This window comes from Lissotriton vulgaris, unplaced genomic scaffold, assembly GCF_964263255.1.
Source record: "Lissotriton vulgaris unplaced genomic scaffold, aLisVul1.2 SCAFFOLD_3100, whole genome shotgun sequence".
NCBI lineage: Eukaryota > Metazoa > Chordata > Amphibia > Caudata > Salamandridae > Lissotriton > Lissotriton vulgaris.
This window is the reverse complement of record NW_028247153.1, coordinates 113,955-135,443: the sequence shown is the minus strand read 5'-3', so window position 1 is coordinate 135,443 and position 21,489 is coordinate 113,955. Positions and strand designations below refer to the sequence as shown.

The window sequence follows — 21,489 nt, the reverse complement described above, 5'->3', positions numbered from 1 at the left end:
ACAAATGCTTTATTCACTGCCTCTGAGATAAGCCTGCCCGCTCATGCCAAGCTACCAAGGGGGTGAGCAGGGGTTATTTTAGGACTGTAGCCCCGTTACCCTGACTAGAAGTAAGGGCCCCCACTTGGTCAAAGGTATCTACCTCTGCCAACTAGAGACGCCCATTTCTAACACCACTCATCAACAGGGTTGAGATTCATTAAGCAGTATCTTTTGCACAAGGCTCGATTTCCTCTCTTTTTATGGTACAGCTATCTGGTTAGTGATACTCACATACCTAGTATGAGGGGGGCGGGAGGAAGGAGGAGGGGACAACAATGTAAATTAAAATTCACTTACCTGAGCGAGCAGTCATTTCTCCCATGTCGTCTCTCCCCTGCTCCTCAATCAGGAAGCTCCCTGGCTCCCCTAAGCAATACAGCATTGTGATTGGTCTGAGCTCTATGGTTTGGCGCTCAGATGGGGAATGGGAGCCTGGGCAGGTTCTCCACCCAGGCTGTAGTGCGTGGAGAACATGCAAAGTGTGCAAGACGATTTAGCCGGGCCAAGACAGCGGGCTAAACAGTAAGGCACACTTTAGAGTGCAGCAACCACTCCTCCTCCCTCATCACAGGGGCCTGGCCCGCCACGCCCAAACCTGGTGGATGCTAAACATAAAATGAGAATAACTTCTGTTATTATCATTTTCTTTTTTCTTTTACACTGCTCCGAAAGCAGTGGTGCGATGCTCTCCCCCCAGTGGAGGAGCCGCCACCAGATTTCTCCAGTATCTTCCTGGGCAATGAAATTGTCATAATAGGTGTATATATTCAGATAGATCCTCAGATTCCTTTATAAGAAATGTTTGGCCTGCATTGAAGATGATCTTGAGAGATTCTTTCAAGAGGACATTTATGATGGTAAATTGGAGGATAATTTATTTGCTTGTGGTGGCCTTGGGGGTAGTGAGAATGTCAGAGAAGTTGGCCATGGCAAGTCTTTTTGAATGTGGTTCATTTTGGTGAATTTCAATATAGCATGGATTGGATGTGGACAATTGTATGATGCTGTTAATTTGTTTCTGGCTTTGCGAATGTTAAAATGAAGAATGTATCAATGGTGTTACATTTTTTTCACTGAGTCGCTCCCAGGGAAGGAAGCTGGAGACGCAGGCTTTGGTTCATGCAATTCCTAACAGTTTTGGATAAAGTTTTGGTTCTGTTGGCTGTGGAATTTAGTTTTTTGCATAATGTACTTGGTGCACAGACATAATATCGACTCCAAAATATCGTTTGGACAGAATATCGAGTTTTAAATATCGTTTGGACAAAATATCGACTAGACAGAATATCGACAGCCAAAATATCGTTTTTAAGGTAAGTGAAGTAATATCGACTGTAAATAATATAGACAGTGAAAATATCCAAGTATATAATCTAGATAGTAAAAAATATAGTTTTTAAAATAATATTTAATTATTTATAGTGTTTTCATGTTATAATATGTGTGAAAAGTGTCATTTTATTTTATAATTATTTTAAATTAATGATTTTTTTAATTATTGTGTAATTTTATTCTGTAGCGGGTTGTGGGTTTATGGGGGAATAGGGTGGGAAGTAATTTAATTATAATTAATTAAATATGTAAATTCATTAATTGGTAGTAATAATTAATTAATTGGTAATTAAATAATATATGTTAATTATTTAAAATTTAATTGGTAATTAATTTAATTTAATTGATTAATTGCTAATTATGTTAAATTAAAGGGGTATTTTTAGGGTTCAGGGTCAGTTTTTAGTTTTTGGGTAAAGGGGTATTTTTAGGGTTCAGGGTCAGTTTTCAGTTTTTGGGTAAAGGGGTATTTTTAGGGTTCAGTGTCAGTTTTTAGTTTTTGGGTAAAGGGGTATTTTTAGGGTTCAGGGTCAGTTTTTAGTTTTTGGGTAAAGGGGTATTTTTAGGGTTCAGGGTCAGTTTTTAGTTGTTGGGTAAAGGGGTATTTTTAGGGTTCAGGGTCAGTTTTTAGTTTTTGGGTAAAGGGGTATTTTTAGGGTTCAGGGTCAGTTTTTAGTTTTTGGGTAAAGGGGTATTTTTAGGGTTCAGTGTCAGTTTTTAGTTTTTGGGTAAAGGGGTATTTTTAGGGTTCAGGGTCAGTTTTTAGTTTTTGGGTAAAGGGGTATTTTTAGGGTTCAGGGTCAGTTTTTAGTTTTTGGGTAAAGGGGTATTTTTAGGGTTCAGGGTCAGTTTTTAGTTTTTGGGTAAAGGGGTATTTTTAGGGTTCAGGGTCAGTTTTTAGTTTTTGGGTAAAGGGGTATTTTTAGGGTTCAGGGTCAGTTTTTAGTTTTTGGGTAAAGGGGTATTTTTAGGGTTTAGGGTCAGTTTTCAGTTTTTGGGTAAAGGGGTATTTTTAGGGTTCAAGGTCAGTTTTTAGTTTTTGGGTAAAGGGGTATTTTTAGGGTTCAGGGTCATTTTGGGGTTTTTGGGGTACATATACAATATTGCCTATTATTTAATTAAATTTTGTTACTATATATATATATGTTTTAAGAAATATGATTAAAAAAAAATTTATTTTTTTACTTTCATTAATTATTTAATTATTAAAAGTTATATTTAGTATTGTTAATTATATTTTAGTAATTAATTTTTTATATTAATGTAATTAAACATTGTTTTTAGTAAAGTCGATATTTTTTACAACGATATTTTTGTAAACGATATTTTGTACTCGATATTTTTGTACTTACCTGTTTGTACATACAAACTCGATATTTTGGTTGTAGATATTTTTTCCTCGATATTTTGGGTAGTCGATATTTTGGTAGTCGATATTATTTCAGTGATCCAATGTACTTAGGTCTAGCAGAAGAATTATCTTAGTGGGAAACACATATTTACCTTATTTCCTGTTTGCAGATGCTCTGTTGCTTTTTGCTAGTTAGTGAGTGCACAGGAGTGTTTAACTTGCGTGTGTTAAAGCTTCAGTTGGGTGTTATTGTTGATGTTGATTTGAAATGCGGCATTAAATGCATCTGGGAATAAATATGTCGGCTTTGTTTGTGTTTTTTGGTGTGGCTGACCTCTTTTTATTCTGAGGAGCTGAGAGAATGATATGAAGAAATAATTACAAAGAATGCCAAAAAGAAAAGGAAAACTAGTTTGGTCCTCTGATTAGCCTAAGTGCAGCAAGGTTCTGGGGTGCATTAACTGAGCTACTAGGCATTGGGCAGCGCCTGTTTGATCCTTATTCCTTTGATGCTTGAGATATCTCTAAATAGGGAGAAAACAAATGAGCTCCACCTAGTCCAACAATGTAGTAATAAAATGAACAACTCTGAGGCTCAAGAACCCAATGAGCCCACACCTTTTGTGAACTCCAGGATGCCAAACTGAAAAGCACTACAGGACCAACATGCACCCACCATCTGAGTTCGCTGCAGCCGAATGATCTATTTAAAACAAATTACAAAACTCTTTGGAGGCCTGTGCCTGGAATCAAGACCCTAAGGCTCCTGCCACCCTTAGGCAAACAGTGAGATGGAGCCTGCTCCACGACAGTCCAATACAGAAAATATCTATCAAAATGACAGTAGTTATGAAATCTTATGAGCGTCACACAAAAAGAGAGTGAGGAGGAGCCTGTATTGGGATAGACCAATTCAGAACATGTTCTGCAAAACAGTAAAACTTAAGAGGTTATATGGACCTCACACAGAAAAATGCTTACATTTCAAGTCTTTCAGAAATAAAAGGTTAATGTAAGAGTAAACTCAGAGTAGTTTGCTCTTCAAGAGAACAATGTTGTAAAATTAACTACTGTGAGAAGGAAGAAGTACAAGCTAGCAATGGAATTTGAGGAAGGAAATGATGGTGCTATAGATGGCATTTAGTAGAAAATCACCTGTGTGATGGTAATGGGATATGGAAGAAGACATATATACATAAAATACATATGATAATAATAGTGTACTTTTCTATTGATTGCAAAGGTATTGGCGTACTGACCAAGACAGTTTACATTTCACAAACTCTAGCTGTGCTTAACATGTTGTTTCTAATGATGGTTTAAACATAAAATGTTTTATGTATAAAATTCCAGACAATCTCTGGTCATACATTATGACGAAGATGCAAACTGCCTTTGGTACCCACCTGTTATTTGGCTCTCCATTATTACAAACACCTGGTCTACCATCTAGCAGAAAGAGATAAAGAACACACGTTAGACAAACAACATCCATGAAAATAATTTGAAAACATATGTAGATGATATTTTCTTTTTGTTACAGTGTGTAAAATATTCATACTTTCTTTGGGCAGTACCTGTGGTGGATATTTATCATTTACGACTTGTATCTTCCCTGGACTTCATGTACTATTTAACTGCAGTTAGATAACGGAATTTCGCCTATTGCACAATTTACTCCAACGATGGTGGACGTGAGCAGTCCAGGCTTATTCCAGTATTTACAGAGCATGGGGTAGAAAGGGATCCTAGTTCTTGGCTGCGATTAGGAACCTATCAGTTTCAATTTCTCACTTAACTTTGGTCAATGACTCTCGTCGATGGAGTGAAGATGTCATAAACAACACTGCAGATGCATCAAGTATCCTATCAAACAACTGCTCCTAGTCTCTCAGTTGCCTGAGATGTAATGGTGACAACTTAATGAATTTGAAAAAGGCCACTGATAATGTGCCAAATGTGCTACAAAGCAGAAAAAATGTGTTAGCGCTCTAATACCCACCACACACAGTTGAACTGTGGTTTGCACTCACAGTAAAATGTTAGGATTAGGGTGCCACAGAGACTCGTGCAAATTAATTGACACAGTTATAAAGGAAATCAATTATGGTTTTAACTGGTCTCCAAAGTGGTAGTTTAAGAAGGAAATCCACTGATGCTTTCAACTGAATATTTGCCACAAGGTCCTAAACACTGGGGGGCATATTACCAAGCAATAGCGATAATTATCGCTATTGCTTGGTTAGAGACAAAAATGTACCGCTGAGCTGCGGCGATTTTTATCGCAGATAAACCTTGGTATTACCAAGGTTTATTGCAAATGCGATAGAAATCGGCCGCAATGCATGAATATCGCTGAAAAGTCAGCGATATTCATGCATTACCGAGCTAATGCTCTTAGCCATGTTATCCACCTCCCATTGGATAACATGGCTAAGAACTGCTCAGGGTAGGTGTTAGCTTTTGGAGATATTAGCGCTTAGCGCAAATATCTCCAAAGGTTGGTAATAGGAGATAGCGATGTTAGCAACTGTTTCCAGTCGCTAACATCTTGGCACGCCCACTTTGCATGTCATTAGTGCTAAATATCACTGACATCCCAAGTGGGGCCCAAGATGGTTGCTATCTCCTACTAGCTGTCGCTAACTGGTGTTAGCGACAGCTAGGTAATAGGGAGATAATTTTATCTCCGCTTTCTTGGCTTTTAAAGCCAAAAAAGCGGAGATAAACCCCCTTGATAATATGCCCCTGGGTCCTCTTTCTCATGAACTGCCTGCTGTTTCAGCAATTCTGATTTGATGTTTTTGTCCAATCAAAATACATACTGGTGGTTGGCTCATGTTAATTGGCTGCTTAGGAGCATTAAACATAACAATGGTCAGCCCACACATCTCTGTTTTGCTATTTCTGGAGGCACAAGACTTCATTTTCTTGTGCTCAGGCATCGAATCCAAGCTTTTTTGTAGTATGCCCCCTGACATGATTTTAGAAAAGTTTTACAGCCAACCTAAGCTACCCCGTTAGATACATTTTATGAACTTTCCGGAACGTGGCCAGGAAAAAAGTTGTCTTGGGTCTTTGAAATAAAGAATATAGTCAATGTACCAACTTGAGAAATAAAACCCAGTGAACTGAACACACCCCACAAACCACTGAGCTATACTTCAATGAGGTGCGTTTTAGGTAACAATCAGCCCTATACTACTTCACAGGGATAATTACTCAAACCCAATTCTCTTTTTTCATGATTAGGCACACGCACAAATCCTAGAAAACTAGTTTATAATTTCACAATTTATTAAAATCAAAAACCTCTCCTAGTGCACCCAATATGAACCTGTGGTATCTCCCACTTTGTTTGTCCCCCGGCGGCTCCGCGTGTAATGGTGCTGCTCGCGGTGACATCATTTCGAATGTCACCGCGACCAGCATTCCAAGGCGAGCGCCGGGGTGAGACAGTGAAGAAGCTCCGAGCACAGCTGTGGCTGAGGTCGTACAGCATATTCTTATCTTTAATATATCTATCCATGGTTAACCTACGTGGCGTCCTCATACGTATTTGGCCGCCACTACACTGGCGACGAGGGAAAACACACCAGCGCCCTCAACACGCATGAAGGAAAGCAGAAACGTCAACTCACGAAAGGAAGCAATTGGAATTCCTGTTGTGTGAAGCAGACGGCGTCGGACGGGAGTCATCACCTCGAAAATACACACGGAGTGAGAGCGGACAACAACCGCTGTACGGACGGTGTCTGATCGGGTTTTCCATGCTGACGAAAGTAAGGTACTCTTTTGTAGCAATCGCTAGCGTGGAGCAAGAAGAAGGATTTATAAGAAAGTATTTGGTCAGCACAAACGCAGCGCGAGCGCCTCATGAACTGTAAGCAGCTAACTAGTACGTTTGGCATCCGAGCAAGAAGGGTGGTGGCACCAATGGGCCTGCTGTCTAGAAGTCCATTGTTAGCTCCCAGCAGGTAGCTGAGCGTGGTGTTAGCGCTTGCCTGTGCGAGAGATTTACGAAGCACCCGCCCCCTTCAGCTGTTGCCAAGATTTAAGTGGTAAACGGAGGGTAACTGGAAAGGCACAGCTATCTAAAAGGAACGCAGCGAGGCTGTCACCACAGAGAGCGTTTCCCTATAAACATTGCCAGCATTTCTCTGCCAAAGTAAATGGAGCGTGATGCATGCACTGTCACGAAAGAAAATGAACATTGCTGGTGTTTAAAGTAATATTAACCGGAACCTGCCAGGAAGTGTTTGACGTTTAACACATTAAGGGGTGAGTGTAGTAGGAGGCTTCTCTTTCTCCACAAAGGTGTTTCAAGAGGAACTGTGCTGGCAGAAAGGAGAAAAGAACGCGGAGAAGTACACACTGTGAATGATTAATGACATTGTGAAAGGTGGAGGCCACGCGCTATTGGAGTCAAGATTCTCCTGCAGTGAGCTTTAAGCAGGGTACAGTCTGCTCAAGGGAGTGTGGGCCGTGCAGGGAAAACTAGGAGGCCATCTGAAGTACTTCCTCTGCAGGCTGCATTCGTACTGCGCTATTCATGCATTATTGAACGTACCTTTAGCACAGAAACTTGGAAGCCCAATCAACTGGGGCTCACAAACTAACTGTTCATAATATAGAGTGTCTTTCAAACTAAGCAAGTAGAAGTATTGTGCACAAATGTAGCATTTGCATGTTTGCCCCTTTTGGCGCAGGACATTAGTACTCTGCCCTACGTTTACATTGTGTATAGGAGGACTTTAACATTCTCATCTGGGTTGTAGCTCTGCAAATATCGCTCTGTAACACATTACCATGCAAAGTGTGACCCCTCCACCCTTCTTCTTGACTAACCCAGGTGATCCCACTATTCAATGGAAAAAATGGAAAAATGTATTTTTTAATTACGCTACTGTATGTGGGCCTAGCCTGGGCTTAGAAAGGAAGGTAGCATTGTTAGCCTATTACCTAGGTGCAGAAGGAGAGGAGGTTTTAGATCATCTCCCAGACTTAGGGACGCAGGAAGCAAGGGGTCTCAATGAGTTTGAAGTCAGTCTTAAGAAGTTGGATTTGCACTATCTCCCCAAGACAAGCACTATTATGGAGAGGTACCACTTTGGTAAAAGAGCACAGAAGGAGGGAGAATCTATTGAAGATTTCGTTTCTGAGTTGAGGAAGTTAGTAGCTACTTGCAAGTTCGGTGGGGCAAATGAGGAAAGAATTAGAGATCAGTTTGTATTGGCTTGCAGGATGGAGCGTGTGCGCGAAGAGTTATGGCTTAAGGATGACCCACCGTTGAGGGAGGTTCTTATCATAGCCAAACAGGTGGAGCATATGTTACAGTGTGTAAAAGAGATAAAGCAAGACACTGGGGAAAAGAGAAGCAATGAGAAGACCAATGTCAGTGAAGTGGTGACCGAATGTGAGGCAGTGTCTGTGATCAAGGACCAGAAGGTGGTGGGAAGAGAACAGAAGGAGAGCAAACTGGGGGGATTGTTCAAGGGCACCTGCTATAGGTTAATGTTAATGTTAATGTTAATATGGTTTTGTTAAGCGCTCGTACGCCCGGCGGCTTCATGGCGCTGTAGAAAGGAACGCAACGCACTGGTTAAAAGTAGAAATGAAGCAGCTCAGCAATACGCCTGAGAGAAGAGCCAGGTTTTCAGGGAGTGTCTGAAGCTGAGGATATTGTCACTCAGTTTTAGTTGAAGGGGAAGAGAGTTCCAGAAGGCAACTGCAAGATGGTCAAAACAGCAACCTCCGAGACGCTTCCTCTTGTAAGAAGGGACGATCAGAAGGGATTTATGGATGGACCGGAGATTGCGGGAAGGGTTGTATCTCTTGAATAAATCTCTAATAAATAGAGGGCCAGAGTCGTGCAGAGACTTGAATAGGATGCACCCGGCTTTAAAAGCTACTCGCTGCTCGACAGGCAACCAGTGTAGCTGTTTCAAACCTGATCTAACAGACTGCCTTTTAGATAGATTCAGAATAAGTCTGGCTGCCTGGTTCTGAACCAGCTGGAGGCGTTTTAACTCTCCAGTTTGAAGCCCGAGATAGAGGCTGTTGGAAATGTCTAATCTGGACAGGACCAGGGAAATGACAATCTGTATGAGGGCAGCCGGAGAGAAGAAGCAGGCAATTTTCTTAATTTTCTTCAGTTTGAAAAAGCTAGATGACACAACTGCTCCTACCTGTTTTTTCAGGGAGAGATCCTCGCTGATAAAGATTCCTAAGCTCTTAACTGAAGATGACTTAGACGGAGGGGCTCCCATGCTAGATGGCCAAAAGCTAGGGTTCCAACTAAGTGCACTCTGTCCAGGCAAGACCAGTTCGGTCTTGCCTGGGTTAAGTTTCAAATGACTGCAGTTCATCCAACTCAGAATGTGAGACATGGTGTTTTGGAATTCTGCCACTGAGTCCTTGGTGTTTAAAGGGAAGATGAGCTGCAAGTCATCTGCATAGTTGAAGATGGTAACTTTCGCTTTCCTAAGAGAATACAGAAGGGGGCGTAGGTATAAATTAAAAAGCAAAGGTGACAAAGAAGAGCCCTGAGGTACTCCACAGATGGTAGGTATAGTGAGAGCTGTGAAAGAACCCAGTCTAACAGATTGAGTGCGGCCGGTAATGAATGAGCGGATCCAGCTCAGCGCAGGGCCCCTGAGACCTGCCTGTTCGACACGGTCGACCAGGATGGTATAGTCAACCGTGTCGAACGCAGCCGAGAGGTCCAGCAGCACCAGAGCCTGGTGGATCCCCTCATCTGCGTTCCGCCTCAGAGTGTTCTGCACCAAAAGGATGACTGCTTCAGTTGAGTGACAAGGGCGGAAACCCGCCTGGTTGGGTGCAAGATACTCTGATTCTTCCACAAATTTGGAAATACTATCGCAGACATGAGCCTCCAATAGTTTGGCACAGTAAGGCAGCAAAGATATGGGCCTATAGTTAAGCGGGTCCAGCGGATTGGCTCCGGCTTTTTTTATCAGGGGAATAAGGAGGGCTTTTTAAAATTGTCTGGGACTTTACCCTGTGCGAGAGATCCATTCAGCATGGAGAGTATACCCGCAGGAATGCTGGTTCCCACTTCTCTCAGAATGTGTGGGGGGCAGATGTCATCAGGAGAACCTGATTTGACCTTGGCGAGAAGTTTAGATAAAATGGCGCCATCAATAAGGGGAAAAGATTCCAGAATAGCAGAGTTGTAAAAGGTGTCAGCCAGAAGGAGGGGAGACAGAGTGGTAGGGATACTTTGTTTTATGGTGCAAATTTTATTAAAGAAAAAAGAATTCAATGAGTTACAGAGATCCTGGGTGGGGGCCACAGGTTGAGAAGTTCTATCGCTGCCACTAAGATTTTCCACGATGTTAAACAGTTCTCTTGATTTATTGTGGGCATTAAGGATTTTCTTCCGAGAAATAATCGGTTTTGTGTTTCTGAATGAGTTTCTGATAGTCCTTTCGGGCCCTACAATAGTTGGCTTTGTCTTGTTCTGAGTACGCTATTCGCCACTTCCGCTCCTTTTGACGAACTTCAAGTTTTAAAGCTTTCAGATGAGGTGTAAACCACCTGTGAGCGTCATTGGGGCGGGAGCGGGGAAAGTTAGTACAAGGGGCATGTACGTCAGCTGCCTGAAGTAGCCAGCTGGAAAAGGCTTCTTCAATCCCTTCAATATCCTGATCTAATGGGGGAAGGGATGAAGTTAAGGTGTCAATAAAGGCGGAGATGTCGACATTCTTCCATATTCTGACTTTCCCTCCTTTCTGAAAAGGAAGCTTTCTACTTTTTTCAGTAGTGATGGTAAAGTGGATCAAAAAATGATCCGACCAGATGCAGGGCGTGATGGAATTAATAGCCAGGGGGATGTTCTGTGACCAAATTTGATCAAGGCTATGCCCTTTTTCATGGGTTGGGAGGTGTATCTGTTGGATGAGGTTCATGTCTAGAAGGGTCTCTTTCAGAGCAGCTGCCTGAGTATCCAACTCAGCAGAGTTCAACCAAAGGTTGAAATCGCCCAGCAGCACGATTTTTTTGTGATTGATTATTAGAGGGGCAAGCTGTTCTGCTAAAGATGCCGCAAAAGTGGGCATGTTTTGAGGAGGACGGTAGATGAGGATCATAAGTAGTGATCCACTATTAGTGTCCATTTTAAAAGTCATGTTATCAGATCCTATGAGATCAAGGGACGGTATAGGTGTGGCAAACAGGGACATCTAGCCAACGACAAAGAGTGCCCCGCCCTCAGATTCACATGTAACAAGTGCGGTATGAAAGGCCACTTCAAGCAATACTGCAAGAGTGGGCAAGGGGTCAGTAGATAGAGACAGGACGAATGTAGTGTGCGACGAATTTGTGGTGCAAGTCAAAGAGTTGCAGGTCCACGATGACACCATGTGCGGTGAAGTAGTGGTGCAGGTTGAGGAAGGTCAGGTCAACAGCCCAAAAGACACCATAAATGTAGGGGGAATTGGTCTAGAAGCATTGTTCGATTCCTGTTCTAGGATAACTATTATCAATGCAAACGAATTCTCTCGGGTGTCCAAAGGAAAGATAATTTTGAGAAAAATGGATTTGAGGCCTGGGGGTATGCTGGTCGTCCTATCTATATGAAAGGCTATTTCTTAGGGAAGATTGAATACAGTAACAGGACTACAGTGTCCAAAGTTTATGTGTCCACAGTAGGGGACAACATCTTGGGGTGGCAAGCTCAGAAGGAGTTAGGGGTCTATCTCAATCCCAACAGCAATCCCCAGATCCTGATACAGGAAATACATGAACACAAGACAGACATAGTGACAGAGTTCAAAGGTGTGTTCAGAGAAGAACTAGGATGCCTAAAAAACTACTGCCACAAAATAAAATTGAAGGACAACGCCAAGCCAGTTGTGGCTAAAGTCAGGAAACTCCCCATTGCCATCCAAGAAGAGGTGAAATCCGAACTAGAGAAATTGTGCAAGGCGGGAGTCATCGAACCGGTGGAAGCGACGGAATGGTTGGCACCCATCGTGGCCACAAAGAAGAAGGATGGGTCAGTCCGGCTCTGCATCGACCTGAGGGCGTTGAACAAGGAGGTCGTGGTTGACTGATACCCTCTACCGAACATCACCCAAATGATGAGCATGCTGGAGGGAGCCAAGGTGTTTTCCACTCTCGATCTCACCTCAGCCTATTTCCAGATAAAACTACACGAAGAGTCATAGGAACTCACTGCATTTGTGACACCGATGGGCGCGTACAAGTTCAAAAGGATGCCTTTCGGGCTAGTCTCGGCAGCCGCTTTATTTCAGAGGCTCATGGGCAACATCTTGAAAGGCATCCCAGGTGTCATGTGTTACCAAGATGACGTGCTCATATTTGCCAGGAACCATGAAGAACATGATGAGAGACTGAGACGCGTGCTAGGAAGGTTCCAGTCACAAGGGCTTACTGTGAAAAGAGATAAGTGCGTGTTTGGCTGCGCAGAGTTGGATTTCCTGGGGCACAAGGTGACGACAGAAGGAATTTGTCCCAAGGCTGAATTACAAAACACCATTGTAAATTTGGCACCTCCCACAAGCAAGGACGAAATCAAGTCATTCATGGGGATGTTAGAGTTCTACGGAAAATTCATAAGAAACCTGGCAGGAAGGACTTACGCCATCAGGCTGCTGTTAAAGAAAGAGACTGAATTCAACTGGAGTCGAGAGTGCCAGAGGGAGTTCGAGGATGTAAGGAGGGCACTCGCAGAAGCCCCCAGCTTAAAGTCATACGTACCCAACCGGGCGACTGTAGTCACCACCGATGCAAGTGCCAAAGGGCTGGGAGCAGTCCTCACCCAAGTAGGAAGAGACGGAGAAGAAACCATCGCGTTTGCCTCAAGGTCACTCCAGAAGTCCGAGAACAACTACTCGGTGATTGAAAAGGAGGCCCTAGAGGTATCTTGGGCGTTGGGGAAATTCAGAGACTTCCTGTGGGGAACCCAGTTTACTCTTCGTATGGACCACAAGCCGTTAGTGGAAGTGTTCAGCAAAAAAGGTCTGGATTCCATCTCCAGCAGGATAAGGCGGTGGGTGGTCAGCCTCCAAGAATACACTTTCGGTGTCGATTACGTCCCGGGAACGCAGAACTTTGCACTTCGCAGCAGACTGTCTGTCGAGACTTGTCAGTGAAAATGAGGCGTGGGAGAAACAAAGGAAGGTGGATGATGAAGGGAATGAACTTCAGATGGAGAACGTCTGCGCCATCCAGAGAGCGTTGGGAGAGGAAACATGGAGAAAGGCTTTGGAAGAAGACAAGGTCCTGAAAGAGGTGAATAAGAGGATAAAAGACAGGTGGAAAAACGATGATAAACGGGAAGAAAACCTGCGGCCATACTGGGCTGTCAAAGATGAGCTGTCCATAGTAGATGAATGCCTGTTCAGAGGAACGAGACTTGTACCACCTGCGTCGGTGAGAGACAACCTGGTAGAGATAGCCCACGAAGGGCATCTGGGCATTACCAAGACTAAACAAAGACTCAGAGAGAACTATTGGTGGCCGAACATGGACCTTGCCACTGAAAGGAAAATTAGAGACTGCATTCCGTGCAGCAACAGTGACAAAGTTTTGAAGCAGCTGACGGCCCCGATGGTATGCAGGCCACCACTGTCAGGACCCTAGGAAGAGTTGGCGCTAGACATCGTGGGCCCATTGTCTGGAGAACTGCGGACGCCTTACATCCTGGTGCTCATGGATCTGTATTCTAGGTGGCCTGAAATGAAGTTTGTAACTGAAGTCACAACCAGGACAGTCATCGGATTCCTGGAAGAGGTGTTCACCAGGGAAGGGCTAACCAGCAACATCCTCACGGATAATGAGGTGCAACTGTGTTCAAAAGAAATGGAAGACTTCCTGGTAGAGAGAGGCATCAAGCACAAGCGTTGCGCTTTGTACCACCCCGAAACCAATGGCATGGTCGAGCGATTTAACAAAACCCTCAAGGAACGTATCCAGCTGGCCAAAGCCAGTGGCATGAGCTGGAAAGAAGAAGCATGGAGACGGCTAGAAGCTTACAGGTTCACACCGCACCAGACAACGGAGGTCACCCCATTCGAGCTGCTCCGTGCAAGGATACCCAACACCAAGCTATCCCCAGGGTGGATGGGGTGGCACAAGGGATGGTCTGACCACTCCAAAAGAGCGGGAAGTTTGGAGATACAAGAGGAAGCCATGAAGAAAAGGAAAGAAAGATATGACCAGTTCAAGGCCACACGGGAGGCCGGATTCAAAGTAGGGGATAGCATCAAGATCAGAACCTCCACTGGGAGAGCTAATTGGTCAGGGTACAGAAGTCCAACCAAAATCACAAAACTGTTCAAGAATGCAGTCAAGACTCAAGAGGGGAAGATCTGAAATCTAGGGAGGGTAGTGAGATTCCACCCACCAGGGCATGACTCTAGCAGTGAAAGGATGGGGGAGGGTGATGCAAGTCAGAACAAGGGTTCCAACACTAAGCAGCGGCTGTCATTCCCCCACACAGGTGGTAGGTCTAGTAGGAGAGTGACCAGACCCCCCAGACATTTCGACCAATATATTATGATGTAATCCTTGCTAATCTGTTGTCTTTGAGTCATTCCTCCTAGCAGGAGAGTGGCCTGACTTTCCAGATATTTCAGTCAGCATGCTTTTACGTCTTCTTTGCCATTCTGTTGTTAATGCGTTGTTCTAATGTCTTCTTTCCCCAGGGGAGGGGGATGTGTGTTATCTCCCACTTTGTTTGTCCCCCGGCGGCTCCGCGTGTAATGGTGCTGCTCGCGGTGACATAATTTCGAATGTCACCGTGACCAGCGTTCCAAGGCGAGCGCCGGGATGAGACAGTGAAGAAGCTCCAAGCACAGCTGTGGCTGAGGTCGTACAGCATATTCTTATCTTTAATAAATCTATCCATGGTTAACCTACGTGGCGTCCTCGTACGTATTTGGCCGCCACTACAGAACCTTACCTAAAAATAAACCAGATAATAGCAATTGTATTTGTTCAAAGCAAGATTAATAGGAAAACTTGTAAAACAACAGCATTATATGACTTGGTCACATAAGTATCCCTAACCCCACCTTTCTCTCAGCTAATTAAGCTAAAAAAAAACACCAAACGAGGCCGACTTCGAGTTTCATTGATGGTTCGTCCTAGATACGTTTTCTCAACAATAAACCAATATTCAGCAAAGATACAGTAGCTCCTGTCCCTGTCTGTATTTGTAAATCAGCAGATAAGCTGGCAGAGCGCTGGATGTGCCTTCCTTGTAGCCGTCAGTAAGGCGATGACTGCGTATACGAGCCTCAGTCTTGAATGCCTGGCGCAATGTCCCTCTCTATCTCAGAACTCTCTGTTCTAGTTTATATATTCTGTCTGAACATTGTTGAACATTCCCAAAATAAACAATTAGCAGTAAAGCCTTTCACTTTATTACATTCTGAGAAACCTTACCAATAATTGAAAGCGCAAGATATGAATTTCTATGAAGTCTTGTTCATTTATTTAAAAAAATCACTGGTAAAGAAAATTCAAACCATCCAGAAAAGACATTAACATAGTCAAGCAGAATGAATTATCAGTTTATAATGAATCATGACATTGATAAATTTGCATTTATATTTAACACCTACACCATACTAAACAGCATATATAATTCAAAAAAGAGGAATCCTTAGAAGAGTAAATATATGACAGTTGGACTTGGCCCTTTATGCTGGGTCGTCCCCAAACTTTTTGCCTTCACCCTCCTATCATCTGACTTCGCTTTTACTTGCATTAGGCCTCAGCACAGTTTGCCACTGCTAACCAGTGCTTAAGTGCTTGTGCTCTCTCTGTAAGACATGGGAACATTGGCATACACCCAATTGTCACATTTAATATACTTTTAGTCCATTGTATGGTGGTACTACATGTACCCAGTGCCTGTAAATTAAATTGTGCTGATGGGCCTGCAGCAATCATTTTGCCACCCACCTAAATAACCCTTTACGCATTTCTCAGGCCTGCCATTGCAGCTTGTGTGCGCAGTTTAGACTGCCATATCGACCCGGTAAAATAAAGTGCTTTTGCCAGGTTATAATCCTTCCTTTTTAATATACATCTGTCACCCCTAGGGTAGGCCTACACGGCCCAGAGGGAAGGGTGCAGTGTATTAAAAAAATCGGACATTTAATTTTAGGTTTTACATGTCCTGGTAGTGAAAAACTCAAATTAGTTATATGATATTGCAAAGCCTGTGAAGGTGTTATTAATGCAGGTTGCCTAGGTGATCAAGATATTCCAGGTGCCCTCAGTTGGAATGTATGGTGGAGGAGTAGCTGGGAGGAACGGTAGCTGGGAAGATAGAGATAACTGCTGAGGATTGCTGGAGATGTCACTTAAATAAAGAAGTTACTAAGAAAACCTGGAGTGGGAAATTCTTCTAAATGGTGATGAGATTGAGATCCTGTGTAGGGGACAGGTAGGAGACACCTCCACCCCTGGAAGAGCCTGGGAGGAGATAAGCAGTTAAGTTGACAAGTGTACCCATGGCAGGCGCTGTGGTTGTTGATGTTTGGTGCCTGGAAATTGGATGCTGGTAAGCAGTTAAGTTCATTGAGCGCCGCTTCTGATTTAGGCTGTGATAACTAATGAGGGGAGTCAGCGTGCAATAAACAGTGGGCCAGTAATGGAATATTACTTGAATGGAGCGTGGGAATTTTAAAAGTTCCAAACATTTTTTTGTTCTGAGTATCAGGGGTATAAAGGCTTGTTGAGATGGTGGGCCTGATTCACAAAGGTAAACTTAGACCAAAAGTCTAAGTTTTGACCTGAAGTCTAAGTTTAGACCTAAAGTCTAACTTTACTACTAGTACAGTTACACTTTGGGTCTAAACTTAGACCTAAAGTCTAAGGGCACGATTCACAGAATGAATTTAAGACTCAATCCTAAACTTACTACTATTTTGGTATTCCCAGAATGCACTTACTACTTTTGGCATTCACAGAATGCACTTACTACTTTTGGCATTCACTGAATGCACTTACTACTTTTGGCATTCACAGAATGCACTTACTACTTTTGGTATTCACAGAATGAACTTACTACTTTTGGTATTCACAGAAGTTAGGATTTTGTCTTAAGACAAACTTAAGACAGACTTAAGACAAACTTAAGACAGCACTCGGGCAAAGAACCACAGCTCACGTAGTTAGTCTGATAAGTAAGGTTTATTACACCATAAACCCGACGTGACGCGTTTCACGCTCCAAAGAGCGCTTGAGCACACACATTGTCAATAAAGTTTCGCATATTTAACCACACTGCAAACATCATGGAGAGAGGACTGAGAACAAACATAGTAGGCGCCATTTTGAATTGGTACACAGTGCTCTAAAATACTATTAGGTGTATCTAGTATATAAAGTATAATATCATTACATTTAACATGATTTGTCATAATACGTTTCAATCCCAGCTGTTAGTTGCCTTTCTATTATTGAGGTATCATATCTTCCTACACATGAAATAATCAAACATGTTAGACGAAATACAAATTCATTAGTTAACGTTTCTAAATTAGGTAGGACATGGAATGCTGGCGATACATGTTAGTCTCAGCAGATAATCCTAAATCGTGTGTTAGGAATGTTACATGTAGTGGATCAATCACGCAAGAAGTGTGAGCGTGGTCAGAAGTTTACAAGGGCGGAGTCTTACGTAGTGTATATAGTGTTACCATGGTTACCATGGGGGCAGGCCAACCAAATAATGTGTATGAAATGACTCTTCAAATGGTAGATTTGCATTTTACACCCAAAACAAATCTAGTACTGGAGTGAAATATGTTTTTTCAAGAGCAAAAATATTGGTAAAGATGTTGCATCCTATTTAGCAAAACAGTCTAGCTTTATCTTGTCGTTTTGAGCAGTTAGCTGACTCATTGATAAGGGATCAAATAGTATGGTGTACCAATATCAAGATGATTAAGGAAAAACATTTGTTGAAAGATCCTACATTAGAGGAGGCTATTCAGAAAGCAAAAGGGATGGAACACATAGTAATGTGGTTGAAGGAGGTCAAAGGTACATCAAGTAGTAAGACAGAAATGGTGGAGGTTAAGGAAGAAGAAAGGAACAAAAAAAGGAACATAAAACACCAGCAAAATTCTCAAAGGGGACAAGTGAGAAGAAAAAACATGTCTCCTAGAGAATTTAAGTGTTTTCGGTGTGGTGCGCCTGGACACATCACTTCGAAATCAAACTGCGCTGCTAGAAATGTTATATGTAGAAATTGTGGTAAAAGGAGACATTTGGCAAAGGTCTGTAGAACAAGAATACAAGAGAAGAAGAAAATCCAGAAGGGAGATGATATTAGTGAAAATGTGCAAGAAATTGTTCTGACAATTGATGGGGTGGAACATGAAAATACTAAAATTGGAGAAGCCTCATTGTGATGTGTTTTTTGATGACAAGCTTGTTAAAGTGTTAGTGGATTTCGGTCGTACGTACACTCTCATTTCCAACAAAACATATGAGGGAAAATGGTATATGGGTGGTAGTTTGAGTGAACCGGACATCAAAGCAGTAGGATATGCTGGTAAAAGGATGGATATACTGGGCATGTGCTGGATGACAATAACGTTTAAAAGTGAAGCAGTGAAAGGGAGAGTATACATAAACAACTATGGATCGGAAAGAGATTTTAGAACCATTATAAATCCCAATGCCAAAGAACCGGTAATGTTGATTGAAAGAACCAGTGTTGAAGAGATTGATGAGAGAAGAGTGGATGTGGAAAGAAAGTATCTAAAGGTGTTTAGAGAGGATTTGGGTTTATTAAAAGGATTCTCCCACAACATAATTTTGAAGAAGCAAGCTAAACCAATAGTTCATAAATTAAGGAATATTCAAAACATGAAGAGAGAGCCATTCCGTCAAGAATTGGGGAAATTACTGGATCAAATAATCATTGTGCCTATTGAGGCATCAGAATGGTTGGGGCCAGTGGTGATAGCACCTAAGGAGGGATGAAAAATTAGCTTATGCATAGATTTATGTGATTTAAATAAAAACATTTGGGTGCACAGAGAACCCTTTCCTAAAATAGGGTCCAATTCACAGAACTAATCAGAGACAAAATCCTAAACTTAAGACAAACTTAAGACAAACTTAAGACAGACATCAGACAAACGTAAGACAAAATCCTAACTTCTGTGAATACCAAAAGTAGTAAGTTCATTCTGTGAATGCCAAAAGTAGTAAGTGCATTCTGTGAATACCAAAATAGTAGTAAGTTTAGGATTGAGTCTTAAGTTCATTCTGTGAATCGGGCCCAAGATCTATGGTGTTTGAAAGGCTAGTCTATTCCAGCATAAGTAAGCACAGTGTAAGAATGTTAAGGTTCCAAGGTCATGCAGCCAAATTCTACCTGGTTCTGAGGAGGCATGAGCCCATAAAGCTAGCCTATTACACCTTGGGTGATAAGGGTTTTACCGCTGTGTGCTGCTCATAAGGCTTTCCCATTGTTCATGACAAGGTCAGCTTGTCATAAGCACAGCTCAACCGTGCCTCATGACGAGCTGACCTTGTCATGAGCATGGAAGGGGTTAATGCTCTATATTGCCTCCCTATAGTGCACAGTGGTGTAATGACCCTATTCCAAAAATACTGTGCCTTAACTACTCCTTACAAAAATATCAATCCATTGGAGTTAATAACAGAAATCTGCACTCATTGATAATGATGAAATTATGGACCAATATGTTGTAAAGAATATTTAGGTCACAATATTTCTGTTTGGTGATCTTTATATTATCAATACCTGAAAAACAACTTCCAAGTAGACAACAGAATTACATTAAAAGGACTTTGAACTGTCATTTTAGCTCTTTATCAGGTCTGAGGGTAATTGGTCCAAATCTTGTGTATTTCAGTTAATACATATACCAATTACTGATCACCGCCCACAACCAACTGTACGCTTACAATGGTGCTATGATACCTTTACGTATCTAGGCATACAGATCTATCACAATAACCATGATCTACTTGTGGGCAACCTGGATAAGGCAATTTGTTCTATACGCTGCTCACTCCCCTTTTGGCGATCGCTCCCGCTGTCCCCGCTGGGCCGGGTTGTGGTTTACAAAAAAATTTAATATTACCCTGTCTGTTGTCTTATTTCTCAGCTCTGCCACTTGTGCTCCTTAGAGCCTTCTTTTGCGTTCTAGATAGATTGTTATTAGAATGAATTTGGAGCTCAGGCTGCCGTTGGGTGGCGCTGTTGACATTACAGTGTTCACTTTTGGATGAGGGTCTGGAAGCTCCCAATTTTGAACTATACTATGCCGCAGCACCGCTATATTGCACTATGTCATGGTTAGGTGCCCCGATGTGCCCAGAATCCTCACTTTTTCACACAATCCTCCAGGGCACTGCGCGTTACACTTGGGTATTCATCCCTACTATTCATTCGACACACCAAATCCAATTAATCTTGGTGGCTCGAACTTGCTGGCATTGCTATCTACATCCTAAAGGCACTGGACTACCATACTAATCCTCTATTCCCACCTGGGATTTGTCTTTATTGCAACGGATACCGAGGTTAGCAGACTCACGCCTATGGATTGATGCAGCTATCACCCAAGCAAAAGACCTTTATTACATAGGGAAGTTCATGTAATTCTCGGAAATAACCGAAATGTATGGCCTGCAGTCGGGACTCTTTTTTAATATACTATATACTATTCCAGGTTGTACGTGAGATGTGGGGCACGGCAGAATCTAACCTGCCCTCCGCCCAGGCTCTGTCCTTTTTATTAACATCTGATTCTACACACCACCCTGTCACTCTCTTTTTTTCAGCCCTTAACACTACTTCTCCCAATCACACCATGAAAGCACGTGCCAGATGGGATGCAGTACTTCACCAACCCTTGACTGATACAAGATAGAACTGCGCCCTGCAACTCTCTAAAGATGGCTCCCGTAATCCTAGGTTTTGTTTTATCCAATAAAATTACATACACCACACATATCTCTACCCACTAAGCATTCAACTCATTTTCTCAGCCAGTTCCCTGGAATGTCCATGCTGCAGGTCACAAAACTTTGATTTCATACATATGGTGTGGAACTTTGCCCCACGGTCATGGACAGAGGTGACAGCACTGGCGGCAGAAATGTCCACACACTCTCTCACCCTCTTTCCTGACTATTGCCTATTAGGGCTATGCTCCCGTTGAAAGGGAGATCAACATTTGTGTTGCTTCATTGATTTTGCTTTTTTCCTGTACAAACTAAACATTGCTATGGCGTGAAAGTGAGATATGGGTGAGGTTCTTAATATCAGTGGAAGGTAAGAACGATGAACGCCCACCATGAATCCCCGAATCACTGAACACTCATACATACTTCCTGGTATTGAGTGCACTCAGCTAAGCCCAAAGTGACCACCTCCTACGCTAACACACAAATCTCTCGATACTAAACTGAGGCATAACCAAACATAATTCCACCACGCTGTGCCATCCATGGCTAACCGCCATGCCGCTCTACGCACACTCGCCCTGTTTGCTCCACGCTTCCCTACTCTGAGTTTGGTGTCCGGCACGCCTTTTACTTATTCCCAGCTGGTGGTTGCCACATTTGCCTCATGCCACATCGTACAGTATTCTTCTCTCTAAGATCAGGATATTTGCCCATGAGGTCCATTAATACCTCTACACTACATAATATGTGCACAGAGCTCTCAAACTGTTCTAATATTGTTCCTCTGCCTCCTTTACCTCTCTCTC

General features: G+C 42.6%; 1 protein-coding gene across 1 annotated transcript in view; it reads right to left on the bottom strand.

The window, feature by feature from the left end:
- Window positions 1-21,489, bottom strand: part of LOC147665620 (T-lymphocyte activation antigen CD86-like) — a 155,052-nt gene that overhangs the window by 30,858 nt on the left and 102,705 nt on the right. The window contains exon 5 of the mRNA XM_086949639.1: window positions 4,132-4,174. Coding sequence (XP_086805765.1) covers window positions 4,132-4,174 — 43 coding nt within the window. The remainder of the gene's footprint in view (window positions 1-4,131; window positions 4,175-21,489) is intronic.